The 23,158-nt window shown below is 42.6% G+C and overlaps 1 protein-coding gene across 11 annotated transcripts in view; it reads left to right on the top strand.

Annotated features, from left to right (window-relative positions):
• METTL6 (methyltransferase 6, tRNA N3-cytidine) overlaps positions 1–22,654 on the top strand; it is a 36,599-nt gene extending 13,945 nt beyond the window's left edge. For 4 of the 11 annotated variants that reach the window (XM_025882525.2, XM_025882500.2, XM_025882521.2 and 1 more), the window contains exon 6: positions 495–1,994. In XM_025882525.2, the coding sequence (XP_025738310.1) occupies positions 495–661 (167 nt within the window). In that variant the 3' untranslated portion in view covers positions 662–1,994. Of the gene's footprint in view, positions 1–494; positions 6,447–16,097 lie in introns of those variants that run through there. The other 7 variants (XR_012380619.1, XR_012380617.1, XR_012380623.1 and 4 more) reach the window with 7 other exon arrangements.
• The last annotated feature ends 504 nt before the right edge of the window (positions 22,655–23,158 follow it).

The following is a 23,158-nucleotide window of genomic DNA, read 5'->3' as shown; positions in this document are numbered from 1 at the left end:
TTCATTTAACATGTAGAGATGGATTATTGGGGTTAAATTTTCCTTAGGGTATATCACCCAAAAGTAATGGGTTTCCCCACTCTGGTCACAGATGTTCCTCCATCATGTTCAGATAGATGAGGTGTTTAATGTAAACACATTGAACACATGAAGACTTTGTATGAATATAGCCAGTTTGGAATTGTGTTTCTTTTTACTTGGACTTTGTATTTGGGGACTTACAATAAGGGGGTAAGGTGGCCGCACTCCAGGTTGTCCTTAAACTTTTCTGATTAAATTATTTAGTTGGAAGTTTCTATTTGGGAGTAAGAAGAGAAGTAGGAGTGTGTTACTTTCCAAAACAAAAATCTATTAATTTTAGCAGCGGAATTTTTGTTACATTTAAAAAAAAAAAAAAATCCCTTCCGGCACCCCTGCCCTCCTGTTTACCACTGCAGAGCCCATGTGGTAGTATCATCGAGACCGTGAGCATTGTTGATCTGCTTGCCTTACAGAATTCCTGGCTCGGCTCTTTACGGACACAGGTTATGAAGAAGTGGTGAATGAGTATGTGTTTCGTGAGACGGTGAACAAAAAAGAAGGCCTGTGTGTGCCAAGAGTGTTCCTTCAAAGCAAATTCCGAAAGTGTCCTAAGAACCCAACTCTGAGTCACAAGTCCTGACCTTTCATGAGGTTGACATTTGTGCCTCCCCTTGAAGAGGGAAGTTTAAAGTCACTCTTTATTTTGGATATTTTTATATTTTTTTATAATGAGGACATGTAATTTTTATATTAAAAAGTAGCAAGTGTCTGTGTGTGTATTATGGAAATGCAAATAAAATTGCAAGGCCTGAAAAGTGAAGTTTTACGGTATAATGTAATGTAGCCATGCTGTCTGACTAAAATTCCACGAAGGGGAAAGCATAAGCACTAAAAGAGATCCTTGCCATCGGTAAATGTGCCATGACTCAGTAAATGTACCTCCAGGCAGCATGTCAGGCAATCCTGTGGGAAAATGAGGCCAAATAGACTAAAATAACACATCCAAATGTATTTTTAGCCTGAAGGATTGTTCTCTTTCTAGTGTCTCTCATTTGCCCATTTCTCTCTGCTTCCGTTCATTTATGTGCCTCTTCAAGACCAGTGTTTCACAAATACAGCTTTTGCTATGACTCAAGAGCCCACCATGGCGCCCTGCCTAATTCCTGAGACCCTCTCTAACTGAGCCAGGACCTGGCCACACTGCCTCAGTGTGTGGAGAGAGGGGAACGCCATCACCTCTCCTCCCCATCTACCCGAGGCAGTTTCTCCAGGAATGCAGTGGATGGACCATCCCCATCAAGGACAGTCCGGCCCCATAAAGGAAGGGCCGCAGAGTTTTCACTTGGAATATTTAAGGTTGGCGTAATGACATACTACCCACCTTGGACATTGACGTTGCGCAAGGTAACCTCTCAGTGACCCACTTTAAAATACGTTTGTTGTAAAGTCTACTTAATGGTGTGACGTAGTCCATCAGAGTTTTAGCCTTGAGCCAATGGATTGGATTAAGAAACAAAAATAAGGCTAAGCATAATAAAAACAAGGCTTCAGTCCCACTGCCTCTGTGTCCCCCTGTTGATTCTCCCCAGGCAGACCTCTATTATTGCACCCCAGGTTAAGACAGTAGAGCAGCAGGGATTTCCACGGGTTGGGTGCCCAGGGACCCAGGGAAGCAAAGCTACAGTTTAGTAGCAAAACGAACATTTGTTAAATCATAGACTACAAAGAGTCCACCAATGTTGCCTTGTCTTCACAGACAGAAAGCAGCTCCAGAAAGGCAGTGAGTACTAGTTAACAGTATTATAGAAAATAGTTTAAGTACCATAATATTATATAGTCAGGTATATATATTATGTCTAGCATACATATTATACTATACAATATATATCCTATACCATATAGTATGAGGTATCTCTTTTTGAGTTTTTGGTATATACTACATACAGAAGTGCTAATAAAGTTGTATCACGTGATTTGGAGTTTGGAAAACTGGGTTCAAGTGCAGGACTATGCCCCCCACCAGTCACCAGCTTTTCAGAGCCTCAGCTTACCCATCTCTTAAGGCTGAGCCCCTGTGACCTACAGGGTTGCAGCCAGTGCTAAATGAGATCATTCACTTGGGAGTGCTTTGTTTACTAAAAAGTGCCAGCCACATGCTAGTTATTTCTATTAGTTTGTATTCCCCATGAAAACGATCTCTCCCATTATTAAATCCTAATTCTTCTTCCAGAAGGCTGTCGTTTTTAATCTTGGGTTCCTCAAAAGGGCCTGGGATTTGGATGTGCTGCCGCAAGGTGGTGCTAAATACTCAATAATCGCATTGGCCTTTGTTCTCATTTTAATCATGGTTCTAGCATGTCCATTTTTATTGTTGTTGAAAAGGAAGGAAAATGCTTACAAATGTGTTTTCTAGGTCAACTTAATCTCGTAAGATCAATTTTGGCCTCGCTGTGGAAATAAGAAGTAAGGATTCTTTTATCCAGCATTCAATCTACTTTACCTACTGAAGGGAGTTTGCTTTCAACTGAATTTGGGCAACATTTTAGGCAGTAGGCTCTGAACGTGTCTGCAAGGCCCCCACCCCTCTCTCATCCCTGAATGGTTCTGTGGATTCATTTTTACTGTTGCTAGGGATTAAGGCAAAGCAAAAGAAGGGACTGCAGCCTGGATACTTGTTTGCCTCACACTATTATTCATAGTTATCTTTGACAGCATTTGGTTTCCTATTTCACAGTAGTCAAGCAAGGAAGGGAAAATTGTGAAATAAATCATGTGCACCAAGAGAGTGAAACGGGATCATGTTTGCTGTTGGGGAGCCAATATTTAATATAAACTTAAATAGCCTCTGCCTCTGAAACCAAATATTCCACTAAAAATAAAATTAGTTACTTTTCACTTTTCTGCCCTCACATGTGTGGCATTTCATTAGATAGTATTTGCTAAGTACCCACTGGAAACAGGGTACTGTGGGATTGCTCTGGCTGGAGTACAGGGTTAGGGAGGGAGAACAGTGTGGGTAGGGAAGCAGCCCAACCATATCTTCACTAAGCCAAAGTGTGACAGCTAAGGAAAACAAGCACAAACACTCTGAACACCAGAGGAAAGAAAAAGAGGAAGAGAAGCAATGGAAAACCTGAGGGTGGCAACTGTCACCGTCACTTGGAAAGGATATTTCCACAGTTTTCAGTAGAGATGTCATATGCCCTGGTGTGGGGCATAGCCATGGAGATGAGAATGTGATTCAGAGCTCTTACTTATGGTAACTTCCCAAGCACATCTAGAAAAATATCATGACTAGCAAAATGAGATCATTCCTAGAGGAAATACAACTTCTAACAAAATGGTCAGCTCTAGTTAGAAACAGTTACTCAATTGAGACTCTCTTCTTTACCTATCAAATGAATAAAACTTAAAAAGTGGTAATACTTAATGCTGGTAAAAGGATAGAGAGACCAATTACGGAGATACAAAAAGTATGGCTTCTCTAAAACAGCACTGTCCACTAGAACTTTCTGAAATGATGGAAATAATCTCTGTCTGCATTCTCCAATATGGTAACCACTAGCCACAAGTGATTACTGAGGACTAAGGCTAGTGGCCAGTGCAACAGAGAAACCAATTTTAAAATTACATATAAATACAACTGTAGTCACATGTGGCTAGTGGCTACAATAATGGACAATGCAAGTCTAGAACACAAGCATCGTGTAGTAAATTTCATAAATCTATACATAATCTTTGATCCAGTAATCCCATGTTTGGGAATCCAATTTAAAGAAAAATAGAATAGGAAATATTTATACAAACATTTTCATGAAAATGCTATTTAGAGCAGTGTAAAGGTGACAACAGCTTAAATATCTAAAAATAGGAGATTGGTTATATAAATTATACCATAAATTAAATATTGTACAGTCATTAAAACAATAATTAGAAAATGCTCATTCTATAATATAAGCAGGAATATAAAAATGTAGAGAAGAATAGTTTCAATTATGTTTAATAATAAATATTATAAAAGGATACGTAGATATATTTAAACAAAACACCTAGGAAGGAACCAATTTAAAATGGTTAAAATATTTAGTTCATAGTTGTTCAATTATAGCTGATACTTTTTCTTCTTTATACATCCCTGAAACTTTCATGTTTTCTGTAATGAGCATATACTGCTTTTACATTAAGGGAAAAAAAATGTCATCTACCATCCTCAGAACTCCTTTCCAAAACTCACAAGTTAACTAAAATCCTTGTGACAAATCTGCTAGAAATGCCATTTCAACCTTTAAGATTCTTACCACCAGAAGCTAGAGGACACCTCCCAAGAGAGAGAATGGGTGTCTTAGGGTATTCTCTTTGTTCCCAGGGCTCTGGAGTCATGGTGAGGTGCCTCAGATTGCAGGGTTTTCATCTGTTGGAATTTGGAGATGCAGATACCGCAGTTTGGGGAAATTTACTCAAATTATTTATTTACAATGACTCCTCACCACTACCAACACATGCGCGCGCACGCGCGCGCGCACACACACACACACACACACACACGTTCTCTTTCTGGAACTCTTGTTATTAAAACATTGAACTTTCTGAACCAATATTATAACTTTACAACCTGTTCTCTCTTTTCCCACCATCTCTCTTATTTCATGTTTTGCTTTCTGGGAGATTTGATTCAGTCAGAATCCTCCACTGAGTTGTTAATTTTTGCTTTCAAATTTTTAAATTCCAAGAACACTTTTTTATTCTTTCAATGTTCATTTTAAAAAGAACAACTTGGTCTTGCTTCATAGATGCAGTGTCGTCTCTCTCTCTAAGGCATACATTCTCCACGGGGGCACTACTGTCCCCCAAAGGCACAAAAATTGGTTCTTTAGGGGTTGGCAAAAAAACCTAGATATTACAATGATTTGTAGCCCTTCAAAACTCAACCCTATCTGACAAAATCATATTCTTTAATATTTAATTTCTCTCATTAGGAAAAATAAAATTGAATTCTAATTTTTCTCCTTAGAGGTGTGATTTAGGTTTTCATCTCCCCGCATAGTCTCCGTGAATTGGTCTGGGCTCTCCAGAAAAAGAGAACCAATTATAGAGAGATAGATAGAAATAGAGATATATACATACAGTATATATCTTGAACAACACAGGGGTTAGGGGAACCAATCCCTTCTGCAGTCAAAAATCTACAGTAACTTTTGACTCCCCAAAGACCTAAGTACTAATAACCTACGGATGGCCTTACTGATAATGAACAGTCGATTGACACATATTTTGTATGTTCTATACTATTTTCCTAAAATATATTCTATACTATATTTTTATGATAAAGTAAGCTAGAGAAAAGAAAATGTTAAGAAAATCGTAAGAGAAAATATATTTACAGTACCGTGCCTTAAAAAATCTGCATATAAACGGACCCATGCAGTTCAAACCCGTGTTGTTCAAGTCTCAACTATGAGAGAGAGCGAGAACTACTATAAGGAATTGGCCCACACACTTATGAAGGCTAAGAGGTCTAAGATCTGCAGTTGGCAAGCTGGAGGCGCAAAAGAGCAAATGGTGTAGTTCCAGTCCAAGCCTGAAGGCCTAAGAGGCAGAATTGTCAGTGGTTGAAGTTCCAGTCTGAGCCGGAAAGCAGGACAAGACCAATGTCCCAGGTCAAGACAGGCAGAGAGAAAGAATTCATCTTAATCAGCCTTTTATTCTATTCAGGCCTTCAACAAACTGGATGAGGCCCACCCACATCAGGGAGGCCAACCTGCTTGACTCAGTCTACTGATCCAAATAGTAATCTCATCCAGAAACGCCCTCACAGACACACGCAGAAATAGTGTTTAAGCAGAGACCTGGGTACTCTGAGGTCCAGTCAAATTGACACATTAAATTAACCATCACAGGGGTGCCTGGGTGGTACAATCAGTTAAGTGTTAGACTCTTGGTTTCAGTTCAGGTCCTGATCTCAGGGTCGTGAGATCAAGCCCCATTATCAGGCTCTGCACTTAGCGAGGAGTCTGCTTAAGACTCTCTCTCCCTCTCCCTCTGCCCCTCTTTAAAATAAATAAATAAAATCTTTTTAAAAATTAAAAATAAATTAACCATCACACTGTTTTCTCTCTTTTTTTCCTTTCCTGTTTTGGTCTCTATCTTTAGGGGCTTTTCTCAGATGTGTGGTGATCCTTGGTTTTCCAATTATGTTTTAAAATGGGGAGCTTAAAAGCTGCTAGGAAGAAGCTCTGAGCATGAGGGGGAGTTGTCAATGTGGGCTTCCCCATGTGGTGATCTGACTAGGCTGTTGCTTTGTATAACCTATAGTTTGCTATCTTTAGGTCTCTCCAGAAAATAATCTTCCAGCCCCTGCCAGGTGGATACCATCCTAGCTACCCGTGATCTGGGAGCCAAGCCAGTGGGGAGAATCTCAACATTTGGTATGTAAGCTTTCACTTAGTTTACTGGGAAAGTTTTAGTGGAGTGCCATTTACAATATAGTACTCCATCCTCAGTTTTGCCCCATGTCTCCTTATCCATAGACATTTGTGTTTGGCCTCTAGTCTTGCTCTGGGGTGGGGATCATACACTTGTCTGCCATGTGGACATGGGGACGGGGCTTGGGGGGTATATCTGCTCCTTAAGACCTTTGAAGCAGTCCTTCAATTTTCAATCCTGTCCACACCAACACTTCTAGAAATAGCTGGTACTGCCAAATCCTGAGGCATAAAACCTTTGCGAGTTCTCAATGCAAACTGAGTTGCTCCTTGTCTTTCATCACTACTGACTTAAGATTCAGCTTCTCAAGTCTACTAGGTGGGTTGCTATTCATCCTTCTGCTTTCAAGTCCCCCACATTTTGTCATGTCTTTATGACTTTATCCTGTAAAAAAAAATCCTTTTGCTGTTATTTTAGTGGGGTTTCCAGAAGGAGCTGAAATAAGGGCATGTACTTAATCTGCCATCTTTATTTTTTTAAATATTTTATTTATTCATGAGAGACAGAGGGGGGAGGAGAGAGAGAGAGAAGCAGAGGGAGAAGCAGTCTCCCAAGGAGCAGGGAACCCAATGCGGGACTCGATCCCAGGACCCTGGGATCATGACCTGAGCCAAAGGCAGACGTTTAACCATCTCAGCCACCCAGGGGCCCTAATCTGCCATCTCTAACCAGGGGGGTTGGGAAGGAAAAGGCAGCCCATAGATGGAGGGACCATTTGAGGAGGAAAGAGGTTGGAATGATTGCCAAGTGCAAAGGGGCTGAAGGATCTGGAGGAACAGAGGCAACTCGGGGATGCTGAACTTGTTGGCATGTGCTTAGAACTAAAGATAGGTTAGTTACAGGCATTCCCTTGGGCAGAGCCCAGGATGTTGCTGAATCAGGGTCAGGTCACTATCCAGAGAGCTGCTTCAACCTGTGCAGTACAGATCAAGGACCTTAGCAATGGCCAACTTTTTTCCCATTAACTTAGTTTATAGGCTTCCTTCCTAGGAGAGAAGCTAACATATCTATAAGGATGTCTTAAGAAAGATGTTTATTAGCAGCATTATTTGTGATACTAAATATTAGAAACAGTCTAAACCAGGGCTCAGCCACTATGGCCCATGGATCAAATCCAGCCCTCCTATTTCAGTAAGTAAAGCAGAGCCACACCCATGTACACATTGTTTATATTTCCTTTCATGCTGTAACAGCAGAGACTATGGCCAGCAAAGCCTAGACTATTTACTAACTGGTCCTTTAAGAGAAAGTTTGCTGACCGCTGCTCTAAATGACTAGTAAGAGAATGGATAAGCCAACTAAAGTACATCATACGACAAAATAGAATATAATCCATGAACATTATATCTAGGAAAAAGTTTTGTTTTTTTTTTTTAAACCGGTAAAAAATACGCATAACCTAAAATTTACCATCAACCTTTTTTTTTTTGAAAGTTGGGGGGCAGGGGCAGAGGGAGAGAGAGAATCCCCAGCAGGCTCCACACCCACTGTGGAGCCAGACCTGGGGCTCGATCCCACAACCCTAAGATCATGACCTGAGCTGAAGTCAAGAGTCAGACACCCAAATGACTGAGCCACCCAGGTGCCCCTACTATCAACCATTTTTAAGCGTATAGTTTGGTGGTGTTAATTATATTCACATTGTTGTGAAACAGCTTCAGAACATCTGCAGATCTGAAATTCTATACCCATTAAATAACATTTCTCTTTTCCCCTCCCCCTCCCCAGGCTCTGGTAAGCACCATTATACTTTCTGTTTCTATGAATTTGACTCCTTTAGATATCTCATATAAGCAGAATCATATAATTGTTGTCTTTTTTGTGACAGGTTTATTTTACTTAGTGTAATATCCTCAAGGTTCATCCATGGTGTAGCATGTGACGGGATTTTCTTCCTTCTTAAAGCTGAATAAAATTCCATTTTGTGTATATACCACAGTTTGCTTATTCATTCATCTGTCAGTGGATATTTGGGTTGCTTCTACCCTTTGCTATTGTGAATAGGCTGCTATGAACATAGGTGTACAAATATCTTTGAGACCCTGCTTTCATCTTGTCTGGCTATATACCCAGAAGTAGGATTGCTAGATTGTATGGTAGTTCTATTTTTAATCTTTTGGGGAACGTCAATGCTGTTTCCATAGTAGTACAATTTTACAATCCTACCAATTGGAACAAGGGTTACAATTTCTCCACATCCTCAGCAACACTTGTTATTGTGTATATTTTTGATAGTAGCATTGTAATGGGTATAAGGTGATATCTCATTGTGGTTTTGATTCACATTTCTCTGATGAGTAATGATTTGAGCATCTTTTTATATGATTATCGACCATTTGTATATCATCTTTAGAAAGATATCTATTCCAGTCCTTTGCCATTTTTGTTGTTTGCCATTTGTTGTTGAGTTATAGGAGTTCTTTATATATTCTGGTATCCCTGCTCTTGCTAGAATCCTTTCTTGGTTTTACAAGGGCTTGGGTGTTGTAGCTTTCATCTGGTGTCTACAGTTCTCACAGAGATATCCTGGTCCATACATGGGGTTAACTCTTTGTCTCTGTGGGGGGAGAAGAGCCTGTGGCTTCCTAGTCTGTCATCTTGCTTATGTGACTGTCATAGGAAAATGTTTTTAGCATTTTAATACAATGTTTATGTTTCAATGTTAAGTTTAAAAAAGATCCAAATGTAAAATTACACAGTCTGTTCTGAACTATATAAAAACATTCATAGAAAAAATACTGGTAAGAATGCAGTACAATAAAATGTTAATTCTTTTCTGTACTCTCTAAACATTTTACAACAAATTTATATTCTTTTATAATCAGGAGGGAGAAAGGCAGTTTAAAAAAACAACCACAGGGGCCTGGGTGGCTCAGTCAAGTTAAGCATCTGACTCTTGATTTCGGCTCAGGGTCATGATGTCAGCTCAGGGTCATGATCTCAGGGTCGTGGGATTGAGCCCTGCATCGGGCTCTGTGCTCAGTGTGGAGTCTGCTTGAGACTCCCTCTCACCCTCTCTCTCTACCCCTCTCCCCACTCCTCTGCAAGTGCTCTCTCTCTCAAATAAATAAACAAACAAACAAATAAAATCTTCAAACAACAACGACAACTAGAAGCTCAGAAGTAGACCATGGGTACTGGGAAAGGAATCTTGTATTCAGGAACCCAAAGAGCAGAGAAACAGTGTTCTGAAGGTGTGTAGGATAGAGTTAGGAAAAAGAGAACAGGACAATGCAAAGGGTAAGAAAAAAATGAGTAGTAGTCAGGCAGCACCTATGGGAGGGTTGGGTGAGGAGAAAAGAAATAACCTTCTAAGTCAACCAAGATGTCTGAGGAGCTGCCCCTACAACCTCCTCATTAGATGCATACTTTGTACAGGAGGACTCCCTCTCACTGTGACATCCCTATACCCTTTAAACATAAGGGTCAGCATGAGGCATGGGAAGCTCAGGGGAAGAGAAAGGGGAAACACCAAGAATTTCAGTCCTTAGTGTAATGACAGTCCAAGGTTGCCCAACTTGAGGGAATTCCCAAGGATGATGGTCCCAAAGGGTGACCAACCATCCCAGTTTGCCAGGACAGCCCTGTATCACAGGCAACTCCTTAGTGCCAGATGAACCTGGGCATTAGTTCCCCTAGAAGCCATGCTCTATCCTGCACGCGCAAGCAAGTGAGCGCAGGTGCACGCATGCGCGCACACGGAGCTTTGGCTACATTTATGAGGTAACTGAGAATGGACTTTTTTTTAAGTTTTTAATTTTAATTCCAGTGTAATTCACACACAGTGTTATATTAGTTGCAAGTGTACAATATGGTGATTCAACATTTCCATACATGACTCAGTGCTCATCATGATAAGTATGCTCTTAATCCCCTTAAATTCAAGGGGATTACCTGTTTCTCCTATCTCCCCCTCCCCGTAACCATCAGTGTGTTCTCTATAATTAATATTCTGCTTCTTGGTTTCTCTCTCTCACTCTTTTTTCCCCTTTGCTCATTTGTTTTGTTTCTTAAATTCTACATATGAGTGAAATCATATGTATTTGTCTTTCTCTGACTGGCTTATTTCACTTAGCGTAATATTCTCTGGCTCCACCCATGTTGTTGTAAATGGCAAGATCTCTTTCTTTTTTATGGCTGAGTAGTATTCCGTTATATATATTTACCACATCTTCTTTATCCATTCATCTGTCGGTGGGCACTTGGACTGCTTCCAGAATTTGGCTATTGTAAATAATGCAGTAAACACAGGGGTGCACATATCTTTTTTAATTACTGTTTTCATATTCTTTGGGTAAATACCCAGTAGTGTGATTACTGGATCATAGAATAGTTCTATTTTTAATTTTTTGAGGACCCTCCATACTATTTTTCACAGTGCCTGCAACAGTTTGCATTCCTACCAACAGTGCACAAGGGTTCCTTTTTCTCCACATCCTCGCCAACACCTGTTGTTTCCAGTGTTGTTAATTTTAGCCATTCTGACTGGTATGAGGTGATATCTCATTGTAGTTTTGATTTGCATTTCCCTGATGATGAGTGATGTTGAGCATCTTTTCGTGTGTCTATTGGCCATCTGAATGTCTTCTTTGGAGAAATGTCTATTTATGTCTTCTGCCCATTTTTAATTTTTTAAAATTTTTATTTATTTATTCATTTATTTTTAGATTTTTATTTTATTATTTATTCATTTTGAGAGTGAGAGAGAGAGAGCACGAGCAGGGCAGAGAGGCAGAGGGAGAAGCAGACTCCCGACTGAACCAGGAGCCCAATGTGGGGCTTGATCCCAGGACCTGGAGATCATGACCTGAGCTGAAGGCAGATGCTTAACCATCTGAGCCACCTGGACACCCCTATTTATTTATTTTTTTAAAGATTTTATTTATTTATTTGAGTGAAAGAGAGAGAGAGAGAGAGGAGAGAGAGCATGAGTGTGGGGGAGGGGGGGAGGGAGAATCAGATTCCAGGCTGGGCGGGGATCCTGATTCGGGGCTCAATCTCAGGATCCAGAGATCATGACCTGAGCCAAAGGCAGACGCTTCATTGACTGAGCCACCCAGGCGCCCCTTTTTTTATTGGATTATTTGGCTTTTTGGTGTTGTTTTATGTGTTCTTTATATATTTTGGGATTCATCTTTCATTAGATACTTCTCCAGTGGACAGTTTGGTGAAACACCATTAATGAATGAGTACTTTTATGAAAAATAGAGAGCAGTTCTGCTCTGGGCAAATGCAGCTTGACCATAGCTTGGTATCACACTGTGTAGAAGGCGCCTTCTAGCAGACACAGCCCCCAGCCAGAGTACGCAGCTTGGCCAGCAGAGCCATGGCTGCCTTTCGGGTCCCAGTCCTTTGTGCAGTGCACAAACCACACATACACACTAACCCACACATGCCTATGTTCCAGACGTCTCTAACATCAACAATGCCAGAATAAAGAAAACACTTTCTTATTCATTGAACTATATATTTTTGCCTAGAGACTCTGCCATGTGTGTGAAATCCAAAATAGACACTGGATTTTTTTTTTTCACATGTAGAATAAGGACCTGCTAGAAACAGATGGAAAATAAATAAATTAAAAGACACCTGGGTATGGTAGCCAAGGATGAGGCTGGAGGTAGAACTCGGCCCTTGCATTCTGCTGCTCCAACTCCAGAGAGGAGGAAGCCTCCACCAGGCACACTCATGGAGCCTACCTCTTTCTTTTCAGCAGACTCTTTAGTCATGCTCCGTGCTGGAAGGGTCATCTTTTCAGAACTTCACCACATCTTCAGGATGGCCACGGCCTCCTTCTCCCTCACTCCTCCTTCCGAGTCTCAGATAAAATGTACATTAGACTTTTAAAATATATTTTCTATGTTTCTTATCTTCCCTTCCGCATTTTCCATCTTTAAAAAAATTTTTTTAAGTTTTTATTTATTTAAGTAATCTCTACACCTTGTGTGGGGCTCAAACTCACAACCCCAAAATCCAGAGTTGCATGCTCCTCCAACTGAGCCAGCCAGGTGCCCCTGCATTTTCCATCTTTTTATCTCTTGGAATGATGCTTTGAATAATTTCTTCAGAGCTATCTTCCAATTCTCTAATCCTGTCTTCAGTTGTATTTCTTTTGCTGTTAAACTTATCCATTGAGGTTAGTAGGTACGTGTGTGTGTTTTGGTTATTGCATTTTTTTCCCCTAGAAGTTCTACTTAGTTTTGGGAAGACTCTATCACTGGCTATAATTTCCTGTTCCCGAAGATGTCAACAAAGCTGCCTGTTGATCTACCTTGTTGAATTATTTGAGGCCTATATTGAAAGTACCTTCCTTCAAGAAGTATTTGTGTTTGCTTTTGTGTTGTGTATATGGGCACAAGAGTCTCAGAACACCTTAAACCGAGTTCAAGGATTGATAGTCCCTGACCCAGACCATTGGCAATGGCTACCATAATAAAGAAATAAACCAGGAAAATCAACACACACACATATTTATATGGAAGATGTGAGTGTAGGGCTGTCTGAGGTTGTCACTGGGGTTCCAGGTGCCAGGATGAACTTAATATCTTCTAGGTGGAAGCAGCAATCGTGTCAGCAAGAGCAGGGAGAATAGTGAACTCCCGGGAAAATACAGACATGGTGGGAGCCTAGCAGAAAGCAGTCAAGACCATCCCAAACAGGAGGCAGAACAGCGTCAAGAGAAGTAAATAGTTGAAGCCCCTCAAGTTCTCACCTGATGAGTTACAACTACTCATGAGGCCTTCAAGGGCTCATGGAGTAGAAAGGTCAGCATCATAATGTGATGTAGAAGTCTCAGGTGAACTGGCAAATATGTCAGTCCATGGAAGGAAGGCTGTTTGCAAGTCAGGGGCAGGGGCTTAGATTTGGGAATTTTTTGTTTGAAGGACAATTCTTTGAAGGACCATTTCCTCTCTCTGTGCGTTGGTTTTTCCACCTGTGAGCAAGAGGTGGGAACACAAATATTTTGTGTTCCCACCAACAGTATACAACCGTTCCAGGCATCAGTTTCTTAATGACATCGCTTTCTCCTCAGGGCCATGGACAAAAGTTGTGAACGTGACAAAAGTCGTCCAAATATCAAAGGCCTTGGTGCCAGATAAACACCATGCCCTAGACATCATTCACATTTGCTGAACGTTCTTCAATTGTTGAATTGTAGGAGCCATACTAAGGATATAGTGGTGATGTACCTCCTATCCCTGGCTGGATTCCTGGACATCCTGGGTCCTAATTTTAATCTTTCCACTACATGTGGATAAGTGATACACCTCTATGGCCCTCAGTTTCCCCATCTGTAATGTAAAATGATTGAATTACAGGGTGGTTAACTATAACCAGTTCTGGGATTGTTTCTGAGACTACCTCTCCAGTAACTATTTTAATGGAATCTTCTGGAGTCAGAAACAACTTAAAAGCCAGAAAATGATGGAGTAATTGGGGGTCTTTGGCAGGATCTTAAATTGGAAGCCAAGTATCAGTCAGTCACAGGTGTTGGGTTGATTGGCTTAATATTTTTTAAACTTTTGAATTTGAATTGTTGTAATTACAGATACAGGAGAGCTTAATATAACAAGGGACTCTGAAATGTCTGTGGCAATAAATTTGAAAACCTAGAAAAAACAGACTTCTTGAAAAATGCAAAATACCAAAAACAACACAGGAAAAAGTGGGAGATGGCTATGGAAGAGATTAGGAAGGTAATGAGATTTGATGTTGAAAAGGCATCAGGATGAAATGGCTGGGTAGCTGAATCTTACCTGACCTGTGAAATACACATGATCACAATGTGCCTCAAAATCTTGGCTACTCAAAGTGTGGTCCACAGCCCAGTGGCATCAGCATCACTGGCAGCTCATTGGAAATGCAGACTGACGATCCCCACCCCCAACCCTGACCTACTAAAGGAGACTGTGTTGTTTAAGAAGCACTAGGCTAGGGCAGTGGTTTTCAACCTTGGTTGAACATGGGAATTATCCGAGGAGTTTAAAAAAAATACTGGTATTTGAGTCCCATCCCCAGAGATTCTGACTTAATTAATCAGGTCCAGGGCTTGAGCATCCGCATTTCATTCATTCATTCATTCATTCATTTATTGCCTTCTGTAACGGTCCTCTATTGGGAGTGGTTTTTGTTAAGTTTTTAAATTTAAATTCAATTAATTAACAGTTATATACTATATTTTTGGTTTCGGAGGTACAGGCCTGGGATTCATCAGTCTTACATAACACCCAGTGCTCATTACATCCTGTGCCCTCCTTAATGTCCATCACCCAGTTACCCCATACCTCTACCTTCCACCCCTCCAGCAACCCTCAGTTTGTTTCCTATGATTAAGAGTCTCTTATGGTTTGTCTCCCTCTCTGGTTTCATCTTGTTTATTTTTTCCTCTCCTCTGTTTTGTTTCTTAAATTCCACATATCAGTGAGATCATATGGATAATTGTCTTTCTCTGATTGATTTATTTTGCTTAGCATAATGCCTACTAGTTCTATCCATGTCATTGCAAATGTCAAGATTTCTTTTTTGATGGCTGTATAATATTCCATTGTATATATATACCACATCTTCTTTATCCATTCATCTGTTGATGGACATCTTGGCTCTTTCCATAGTTTGGCTATTGTGGACATTGCTGCTATAAACACTGGGGTGCAGGTGCCCCTTTGGATCACTACAACTGTATCTTTGGGGTAAATGCCCAGTAGTGCAATTGCTGGGTCCTAGGGTAGCTCTATTTTCAACTTTTTGAGGAAACTCCATACTGTTTTCCAGAGTGGCTGCACCAGCTTGCATTCCCATGGGCATCCATATTTTAAAATATGCCTCAGATGATTGAGAATCAGAGATTTAACCTGGGCCGTAGAGAAACACGGAAAGCTGACAAAGAATGTACCCCCCAAATAAAAAAGAACTACAGACTAATCTCATTTATGATTAAAAATAAAATCCAGTGATGATAAAAAAATAATACTATAAGACCAAGCACAGTTTACTTCAGGAACATGAGCTTTAGTGTGCTGGTTTAACAACCAGCTCTCTGGGAAAGATTAAAAAAAAAAAAATGTCTGATTTGTAGCGTTTGTCAATTCCCATGGTGTAAATACTCCCACCATGACTACATGTAAGCATAGTTAATTTTAAGCTAATTTTGCTTCTAGCAAAGAATGGTGCTAATTTTAAGCTACCAACATGATCTCAATCGGCTTGAAAACTCCTGAAACTTTAAACAGTTGGCTCTCACAAGCTGTCTCACGCCACTAGAGGTTGATTCAAAGCTAGGAGAGCCACCAATGAATCTGTTCCATCAACACATTAGAGAGAGAAACCACCATATCATGCCACAAACACATTCGGGGGGGGTTGCCTTGGGGGGGCTTGATCTACACTTGGCAGGGGCATCACCCCTCCGTGTTGTCGCTCACTTGGCCCCTGCAGCCATGTGACTTTGAGACCCCCGCTTTGCTGCCCGCTCAGGCCTAGCCCACACTTGCTGGGGCCGCTTTGCCCTGGGGTCCTGGCAAGGCCTCGGCTTAATCGTGTCATTTGGGGGTGAATGACGAAGGTGTTGCCGTCTCCTCTTCATTTCTCTACAGGCGGAGTTGGCAGGGGAAAGTGCGCTGCTTCCTTCATCTGGGGATATCCTGCCTCAGATGAGCTTGCCCTTTCTCAGCCCTGGAAGGAGTGGAAGAGAGAAGGCGGGGGCCTGCCTCCCGGGCCTGGGAAACGGGCTGGGCTTCCTGCCCCCGCACCGGTCAGGCCTGTGTTCCCGTGCCCTGTGGCTCACCTGCTCTGCCCTGCATTGCCTTACTTTCTTGACTTAAGCAGGCCAGTCCCTCCTTCGGGAACCATGAGCCTCTCCTATCTTTCCAGTAAATCCCCGTTTTGCTTTGATACCCACAGTCCATTTTCATTGCTACTGAACTATTCCTGAGCAACACCATTACTCTGACCCAAGGGGGCTGACTGGCACAGGAATCCAAATTGGTGTTCATCTGTGATGACGCATGTCACGTGTCAGCTGTGATGACAGTGACCAAACAAATCCATTTTCTGGGCGTTGTAACGGGATTCTGGGGCTGTGGGGTCATCGACAGCTACCAGATTCGCCAGCTCTTCAGGGTTGCTAAGGTTTCTGGGATTCCTAAAGAGCTCTGGGAACAATTGTGCAGGGTCATTGCCCCTCAGAGGCTATGTTCCTGGGACGACACCGTGGCAGCCTGGAAGCTCCCTCCTCCAGGCCCTTCTCTCTCCTCCTTGCAGGAATGGTGCCACCCACACCTTCTAGCAAGTGATAGTGAGAAGTTGGGAGAGATAGTGCTACATAAGCTTGTTTATTCTTCGTGGAGCAGATTGTATGTATTTATTCACCTAACGAATAATTACTGAGCACCTATTATGGCCACTTTGTGCTGGGGACAGATGGATATAAACCTCTTCGCCCTATATTCTATCAGGGGAAGGGGAAATGGGCCAGAACAGCCCTAAAAGATAAAATAATAAGATGATTTTAGGTAGTCCTAAGTAACAAGCCTGTAGAGAAGCAGGGAGAATGGGAGAGAGCCACTTGAGCTCAGAAAGTCAGGGAAGGGCACTGGAAAGGGAAAGATCGGAGAGCTGGGCAGGAGGAAGAGCCAGCCTGTGGAGAAGAGGAGGAGCTTTCCCGACGGAGGGAAGGACCACTGGAAAGGCCCCGGAGGTGGGCATGGAGTTAGCACACCTGAGGCACCACAGGAGCCCAGTGTGGCTGCACACAATGAGGGGGGGCATCAGAGGGGTCAAACAAGGGCTGTGCATGCAAGGCTGGGACTAAGCACTCAGGGTTTGGGACTTTCATTCGCATGGAAATGGGAATGGGAAGTGTTAAGCAGGGAGGTTCCTACAATCCGATGGGTGATTTGGAGCGGTCACTGCGGCAGTGGTATGGAGAATGGACCGTGCCGGGGCAATGCTGGGAGCAAGAGACAGGCAGGGAGGCTGCTGCTGAGGCAAAGCTGACCTTAGTCATCCGAAATCGTTCCTCCAAGGCATCTCCACAGTCACAACCTGCCACTGCAACCCAGAAACACGGCAATTATGTGCCAGAAAAAAACCCACATGTATTTATGCTCAAACAATAGTAATTACAGGGCACCTCCTCCTCGTGCCTTCCCTGTGAACTCCTGACTGCTCTAACAATGAACTCCTGCAAGCCAGCCATCTCCTTAGCCCAGCTGCTCTGGCACGGTGGGATGCTTGAAGGCCTCAAGGCTCTGCCACCCACTGCATGCCCCCCACCCGCGTGCGGTGGACTTCCACCACCAACTTGTTATTAGTGTCCAGGTGTAGGAGTCAGGTAGTTTTGGGGATGTAAGTTTCACATACTACAAATTATTGGATTACTTTGACATAATTTATTCGTCTCAAATCCTCCATCATTCTGGAGGGATGTATTCACTCATTCCTTTGTCCATTTATTCACTCGTTCTGTCAACAGACATTGGTCGAATCCCCATGCTGGGTAGGAGCTAGAGATACTGAGCCAGAGGCAGCAATCCCACCCGCCAGTGGGGAGAGGTCATCTGCACCACACCCACCATGACTTATTATCATTTTAAAGTTTATTTATTTTTTTAGTAATCTCTACCCTCAATGTGGGGCTCGAACTCATGACCCCAAGATCAAGAGTGGCATGCTCTTCTGACTGAGCCAGCCAGCCAGGCGCCCCGCCATCATGACTTGTTTTAAGCACAGTTAATTTTAAGCTAATTTTGCTTCTAGCCAAGAATGGTGCTAACTTTAAACTCTCAGATTTTATTGCGACTGGCTCTTCGTGAGGCACCAACACCAGCCAGGTTTTCAGACCACAGAACGAGATACTGCCTTTCTCTAGTAAGAGGAAGGAAATGAAAATTCACTTGTGTTGTGTATTTACTGTGTGCCAGGTTATACTGTTTGCATGCTATGAGATGGCCCATGAGCTGCACAACTAAAACTGAAGCCAGCTCTCCCTGACTCAAATCTCCATGCTTTCTCCACTCCACAGCTTAAAGAAGTAGATCAAACTCAAATAGAAGGGAAGAACTTGGGTAGGTGCTCAGGCTCTCCTCAAAGAACAGTGTGCCCCATACAGATACGAAGGAAGTCACATGTCAGAGATGATAAAATCACAACAACAACAAAAGAATCCCCCAAACACTAACAAAGGCAAAGAAAGAGACATCCTGGAAAAACCCAGCAAGCTGTTCCCGCCTCACAGAAGGAGTCATTCCTGAAAGGCGCTGGAGAAAGATTAGAAACTGGATAGGTTGTGGGGTAATTACTCATCTGAAGTGTTTGCTGAGAGGCGAGGTGGGCCGGATGCAGTGTACTCAGCATCCAGCTGCCTGGGGGAGGAGGGCGGGGGTGGAGGCTTCTCCCTGATTTCCAGCCAAAGTCAGCCAAGTGGTGCCCTCACCTCTGGGGTCAGGAAGAGGAGCCTTCTAGGTCCCTGCCTCTCAACCTTGGTATCTGTACCCATGCGTTTCTTGGCAGGCCAGAGAGTATAAGAAGCCACGTGAGAGAGAGGACAGATTTTTTAGGCATGTCTATTTTACTTAAAAATTTGAGCTATTTTTACTTAAACTTTGATAACAAATGTTAATGTCTGATGCAAGAGGGAGCCAGTCTTCCATGAAAATTTAAGAGAACACAAGTCTTTAAGGAAATTTCATGATTTCAGTGGGCCACTTCCAACTTTGTTCCCAGACTCCCGAAAATCTATGATCTTTGGTGGGAAATCCTGAGACATTCCATGCAGGTCTCAAACTTGTGTCAAATGAACCCCCATCTCCCAACCTCAAATCAGTCTTAACCAACATTAACTGAACTCTCATCCTGGGCCAGATTCTCTGTCAGGCCCTGTTTAAGATTAATAAGATAGCGTTCATGTAGGAGGCCCTAAGATATGTCCACAGTAACCGTGATCTAATAATTTCATTATGCTAGAGTGGAGGCATGTGCAAAGTGTAATGGGCACTTGGAGGAGGAGTGATTAATTTTACCCGGGAGAGCAGCTATCGCAAGAGACTTTGCAAAGAAGCTGAGGGGGAAGGACTCTGCCTTCAGGCTGTCACCCATTCCTGACAGAGGAAACAGGGAGCCCCTGGAAGTGTGGGGTGCTTTGGGGAAGCAGGGAATTTACAGTGGCTCAGTGTAAAGAATGTGGGAGGCACCTGTCGGTGGTGAGTGTGGTAAATTATTGGATTCAGATCACACAGGCCTTGAGTGACATCCTGGGCGTCCTAGATTTTATTCTGGGGACAATGGAGGGCGGGCACTGACAGGTTCAGAATTGGTGAGAAATATTATCAAACCTGTGTTTCAGAAAGTTAATGAAGGTGAAGAGGGGTTTGGAGGGAAGAGGTCTTATAGTTCGGGTTTCTGGAGGCAACCATTGACGTCTATCCTGAGCCCAGCCACTAGGGCAGCTCAGCCCTTTCCTGTCACAGTCTAATGACAGAGATTTGACACATCTGTGAAACCCAGTGACAGAGATTACAGCCATTGTGTGCTCACCCCATAGGATGAATGCCTAGATTGCTACATCACAATTTGGGGTAGCATTTTGATAAATGTATTTCAATATCATTAGTTTCTTCTCTGTAGTCCTCTGTGTTTTCTTTTATGTACTTACAAAAAATTATTCTGGGAAAGACTCCATGGACTTCACCAAACCACCAAAGGAGTTTACAGATCAAAGCCCTCAAACATTTGAAAATGTTAATAGACCATCTTCTTTCCTTTCTCTACATGTGGTAATTCTCTGATCAAGCATTTTTTTTAAAGATTTTATTTATTTATTTGAGAGAGAGAGCAGGGCAAGGAGCAGAGGATGAGGAATAGGAAGACTCTGCCTAGTGCAGAGCCCAATGCAGGGCTCGATCCCACAACCCCGAAATCAGGACCCGAGCTGAAATCAAGAGTTGGACCCTCAACAGACGGAGTCACCCAGGCACACCCCCCCTTTTTTTTAGATTTTATTTATTTTCAAGCAAGCATTTATCAAACATTTCTTACACACTCAGGGTTGTGTCAGAGGCTATTCTCCGGGCATCTGGAACCAGGCTGCCTGGGCTGGAATCCTGACTCCGTCTTTTCTAGCTGTGTTACTTGGACAAAATTACTTGAATCTCCCAGTTTCCTCCTCTGTAAAAGGAGGAAAATAACAGCACTCATTCCATGGGGTTGTTGTGAGAATGAAAGCAGTTAATGTGTGCGAAGCGTTACATGGTATCCAGCTCCACAGTGTGTTTATAGTATCATTCGGGGAGGTACAGTAACCTCAGGTGAGACTACTTGAGAAGAGACCCACTATTTGGTGCAACTCTCATTATTTCGGTTACTTTTCCCTGAGTCCTCCTAAGAATGACCCAGAAAATTCTCCTAAAAAGTAGTAATAGAATCCCTTTAAAGTCCATATTTATCTAAAATTTTAGTAGATGTTTTAGTAGGACTTCCTCAAAAGTGGACTCTGAGGCAAAGGATTTGGGGCAAGTAGTATATTTGGGAACTGATCCCAGGAAGCAGAGGGAGAAAGTGGGGAAGTGAGCTGGGGGAGGGAGAAACATGCAGGTCACCTTGGAGGGCAGCTGGGCCTCAGTCCTCCCGGGACCCCTCTGGGAGTCACCTCCAACTGTCCCAGCCTGGCTGACGGGGCTGGTGGATTTACCCTCATCTCTCTCTCTCTCTCTTTTTTTGTTTGGTGGGCAGCAAAGCAAATTTTATTGAGTGATAGTATAGCGCTCCCAAAGAGGGAGGGGAGTGGAAGGGGTTGCCCCTTAAATGTGAATTTATTTATTTTTGTTATTTTTTATTTTTTAAGTAGGCTTCCATGCCGAGCGTGGAGTCCAAGGTGGGGCTTGAACCCATGACCCTGAGATCAAGACCTGAGCTGAAATCAAGAGTTGGCCGCCTAACTGACAGAATCACCCCAGCACCCTTTATCCTGATCTCTTGAGGGCTGTCCTGGGGGTGCAACTCCCCAGCACTGCTGGCCAGTCTTGGTTGTGGGCCCAGCACACTGCCCGTGGCAGAAAAAGGCCGCAAGCATGGGGACACGGGTGCCTGAGGGAGGAAGCCAGTGTGCTGAAGGATTGTCGGCCGACAATTTCTGCTGCAGCAGGATGGACGAGTTCAACACACCTGGCCGCAGTAAGCCAAAGAAGACGCAACACAGTTTCACTTTGACTTTATTTGATTAAAAATGCGATTGAAAGAACCTGGACTTTCGACTTCTACCCCCACACCCCCACACTTGTCACAGTCTGTGATTTTCTCGGGTGGTTCCTGTAGCAACGTAGGTGTGATTCAGTCTTTAAGAGTGTGTTTATCAGAAATTCTCACCACCCACTCTTCCAAGTCCACACATTATTATGGGTAGACTTTTCAGTGATTTGAGGGGGGGCAGTGTCAGAAGATACACATTATTCTGGTACCTGCTTATTAACAAAGAATACTGAGTTCTGGAGTGTTTCTCTTTAGCTGTTTGTTAATCAAACAAACACCAGGACTTGCACTGCAAAATCTTAGGGCTGTTAGATTCATCTGGTTAGATTTCAGTATAAATAGAGCCACGGGAACTTGCAATTCTTTGAATACATGAATGACTGTCATCGTGTTAACTTCCATAAAAAGCAGTTACATCTGCTCAGTTTCCAGGTGAGAGTGTGTGTGGATTCTGGAGAGGACATTTATCATCATTATTTAGAAAATGTATTTGACGGTAAAGAAAATGCAGAAATCTTCACGCTCTGAGTACAATAACATGTAAATTATGTAAGTTTATAGACAAGAACAGGAAGGTAAAATGGGGAAATGAATATTGTTTTGCCAATACAGTCAGTTTTCTTCTAAAAACAGAAGAGAGTGACATGAAATTTTTAGCGTGCTTTTAGTTAGCCTTGGCAACTTTTCCAGGCTTAGACCAAGCTACTGAAGAATTTTCCCCAGATTTTCTGCCACCCATTTGTGTTTCCTCTAAAAGTAGGCAAAAAAGGGGGGGGGCAGGGTTAGTAAGAGAAGCACTGTGAACATGGATGAACTTCAAAACAGTATGCTAAGGAAGCTAGACACAAAAGACCACCTATTGTATGATCCCATTTATATGAAATTTCTAAAAAAAAAAAAAGCAAAACTACATATATATAGAAAGCAGATCAGTGGTTACCTAGTGGTGGCTGGGAACAGGGATTGAATCTAAATGGGCATGGGACAAGTTTTCAGGGTGATGGAATTGTCCTAAAATTGGATTGTGGTGATGGTTGCATAACTGTAAATGTAGTAAAACCCCTCAAACTATGAGTTTTATGATATGTAAATTATACAATAAAACTGTTAGATACACTGCCACAGTGTTTCTCAAAGGAAATGTCAGCAAAAACAATTTCTGGTTACTACGGGATAGAAAGGCTCCTTCCTTTGCAGATAACCTCCAGCAGCCCCCACAAATAAACTTCTCCAAACACACAGTATAGGGACTGTAGGGGAAAACTGCACTTGCTTTGCAAAGGGTCTTCAAGACAAGCCTCCTGACCTCCCTTCTAACAGACCGTCCTCCAGCCACATCTCCCTCCCACCCCTGCCATGCAGGCTAGAGCCACACTGTCCAGGAGAAATACAGAAGGGGGCCACACATCTG

The sequence above is a fragment of the Callorhinus ursinus genome, unplaced genomic scaffold (genome assembly GCF_003265705.2).
Source record: "Callorhinus ursinus isolate GAN/ISIS: 27379988/994484 unplaced genomic scaffold, GSC_fseal_2.0 scaffold1, whole genome shotgun sequence".
Taxonomy (NCBI): Eukaryota; Metazoa; Chordata; class Mammalia; order Carnivora; family Otariidae; genus Callorhinus; species Callorhinus ursinus.
Note: the sequence above shows the minus strand (reverse complement) of the source record. Positions and strands in the feature narration are given on the sequence as shown.